Source organism: Lolium rigidum, chromosome 6 (assembly GCF_022539505.1).
Source record: "Lolium rigidum isolate FL_2022 chromosome 6, APGP_CSIRO_Lrig_0.1, whole genome shotgun sequence".
NCBI classification, from domain to species: Eukaryota; Viridiplantae; Streptophyta; class Magnoliopsida; order Poales; family Poaceae; genus Lolium; species Lolium rigidum.
Genome location: NC_061513.1, coordinates 324,913,857 through 324,916,471, shown reverse-complemented (window position 1 = coordinate 324,916,471; position 2,615 = coordinate 324,913,857). Strand labels below are relative to the sequence as shown.

Here is a 2,615-nt window from a genome sequence, read left to right as displayed (position 1 = left end):
GGATGCTTAGTCACTTTGTGCTGTTTTCCTTTTTTCGCTGGTTGATTTTTGTATCAACTTTAAGCGAATCTTGAGATATAATAAGTACTTCTGAACAAAATATGTTGGTTTTTAATAAAAGGCTGTGTGCATCATCACGATGCAGAAGCCGGGTTTATCCCTTTTCAAAAAAAAAAAAAGGGATGTGCGGCCACGGCCGTGACTTGCACTCACATGTCGATCTCGAATATGTAACCCCACGCCTCTTATCACCAACGTTGTCCTCTTCCCGCAGATAACTAGTTGATGCTTACTCGCCAACTCCTCAGTCCTTCCTCTGAATTTCATCCAACTTACAAAATGTACACCGTAGCCTGTCGTACATCTATATAACGACCTCATAGCCTCGACATTTGTCGTGCCGTACCCACCACGCTCACTAGCTCGATCACCGTTGCTGGCTTGCTGCCATTGTTCATCAGAACGTAGCGCTCGATCACCGCCCGGGAAGAGATGGCGGCGTCGACGGAGCTACACTTCTTGCTGGTGCCGCTGGTGGCGCAGGGCCACATCATCCCCATGGTGGACCTGGCGCGCATCCTCGCCGCGCGCGGGCCGCGGGTCACTATCGTCACCACGCCCGTCAACGCCGCGCGCAACAGGGCCGCCGTGGAGTCTGCCAACAGGGCGGGCCTCGCTGTCCAGCTCGTCGAGCTCCCGTTCCCTGGCCCGCAGCTCGGGCTCCCGGAGGGACTGGAAGCCATGGACCAGGTCGCCAAGGACCCTATCACCTTCTTCCACGCCCTCTGGAAGATGGCCGAGCCGCTGGATGAGTACGTCCGGGCGCTGCCCCGCCGGCCGGACTGCCTCATCGCCGACGCGTGCAACCCGTGGACGGCGGGGGTGTGTGAACTTTTCGGCATCCCAAGGATTGTGATGCACTGCCCCTCCGCGTACTATCTCCTCGCCGTGCACAACCTGTCCGCGCACGGCGTATACGACCGTGTCGGCGACGACGATATGGCGACGTTCGAGGTGCCGGACTTCCCGGTGCGCGCCGTAGGGAACAAGGTCACCTTCCGGGGCTTCTTCCAGTACCCCGGCGTCGAGAAGGAGCAGCGCGACGTGATCGACGCCGAGGCCACCGCCGACGGCCTGCTCATCAACACGTTCCGGGGCGTCGAGGACGTTTTCGTCGACGCGTACGCCGCGGCTCTCGGCCGGAAGACGTGGGCAGTCGGGCCGACATGCGCCTCCTTGATGACGATGGACGACGACGCCAAGGCCGGCCGCGGCAACCGCGCCGACGTCGACGCCGGCCATATCGTCTCGTGGCTCGACGCCCGGCGGCCGGCGTCCGTGCTGTACATCAGCTTCGGCAGCATCGCGCGGCTGCCGGCGAAGCAGCTCGCTGAGCTCGCACGAGGACTCGAGAATTCAGGGCGGCCGTTCGTGTGGGCAATCAAGGAGGCCAAGGCCGACGCCGCCGTGAGGACGCTGCTCGACGACGAAGGGTTCGAGGAGCGCGTCAAGGACAGGGGCCTCCTGGTGCGCGGGTGGGCGCCGCAGGTGACCATCCTCTCGCACCCGGCAGTGGGCGGCTTCCTCACGCACTGCGGCTGGAACGCAACGCTGGAAGCCATCTCCTACGGCGTGCCGGCACTGACGTGGCCCAGCTTCGCCGACCAGTTCTCCAGCGAGCGGCTGCTCGTGGATGTGCTCGGCGTCGGCGTCAGGTCCGGCGTCAAGGTACCCGCCATGTACGTCCCCAAGGAGGCCGAGGGCGTTCAGGTGGCGAGTGGCGACGTGGAGAAAGTGATCGCGGAGCTGATGGACGACGTGCCAGAGGGGGCGGCCAGGAGGCACAGGGCCAAGAAGCTCGCCGCCGACGCGAGAGCGGCCATGGAGGAAGGCGGGTCGTCCTACTCTGCCCTGACGGACATGATCTGCTACGTGTCGGAGCTGTCGAGGAAGAGAAGCCTCACAAGCTCGACGGCCCTGCATATATGCCTTCCGCGGCGGCAGAGCTCGTAAGCAACAACGGCGACAAGATCGAAGCAGACAATGCATTGTCAGTCCTTAGCTGCATAGCTACTTGCAAATCAGGCCTTGTTCGCTTGTAGTCGAATTAATCCCCAGAAGAATTTATCCAGCCATACACACAATCCTTTGGACATACATTTTCAAAAATTCAAATGACTCTTTTTTATATTATTATATACCATAACAGAAAGACTTCAGAGCACCTCTTCTTTGGATGCACTTTTGTTTGATGCTTTTAAATGCTTCTTTTTTCTTCAGTAAATTGCTTCTCAACCAAAACTCCCATGAACATAAAGATCAAAGAAATTAAAAACTAAAAGATAAAGTAAAAAATAATTAATAACTGTTGATGAGCACATTCATTTCGATAGGGAAAATAGTACTAAAATGATAGGAAAAATACACATGGAAGAGATAGTAGACAACCAAGGTAATTCTGAATTTCACGCACTAAAGTTCAGAATTCAGTTGTGCTATGGGAAATTTTTCAGTCTTGAGAGTTCAGGCAGCAACTAATGCATGGTTAGCTGATAGTTCATCGTAGACGAACTGAATAAGCTGCCAGCACATATATTTGCAACGATAGAACATGG

At 56.3% G+C, this 2,615-nt stretch overlaps 1 protein-coding gene across 1 annotated transcript; it reads left to right on the top strand.

The window, feature by feature from the left end:
- The first annotated feature begins 389 nt into the window (after positions 1 to 389).
- On the top strand, positions 390 to 2,013 carry LOC124668069 (UDP-glycosyltransferase 73C5-like). The gene has a single exon (XM_047205272.1). The coding sequence runs from the start codon at positions 493 to 495 to the stop codon at positions 2,011 to 2,013; it is 1,521 nt and encodes a 506-aa protein (XP_047061228.1). The 5' UTR covers positions 390 to 492.
- The last annotated feature ends 602 nt before the right edge of the window (positions 2,014 to 2,615 follow it).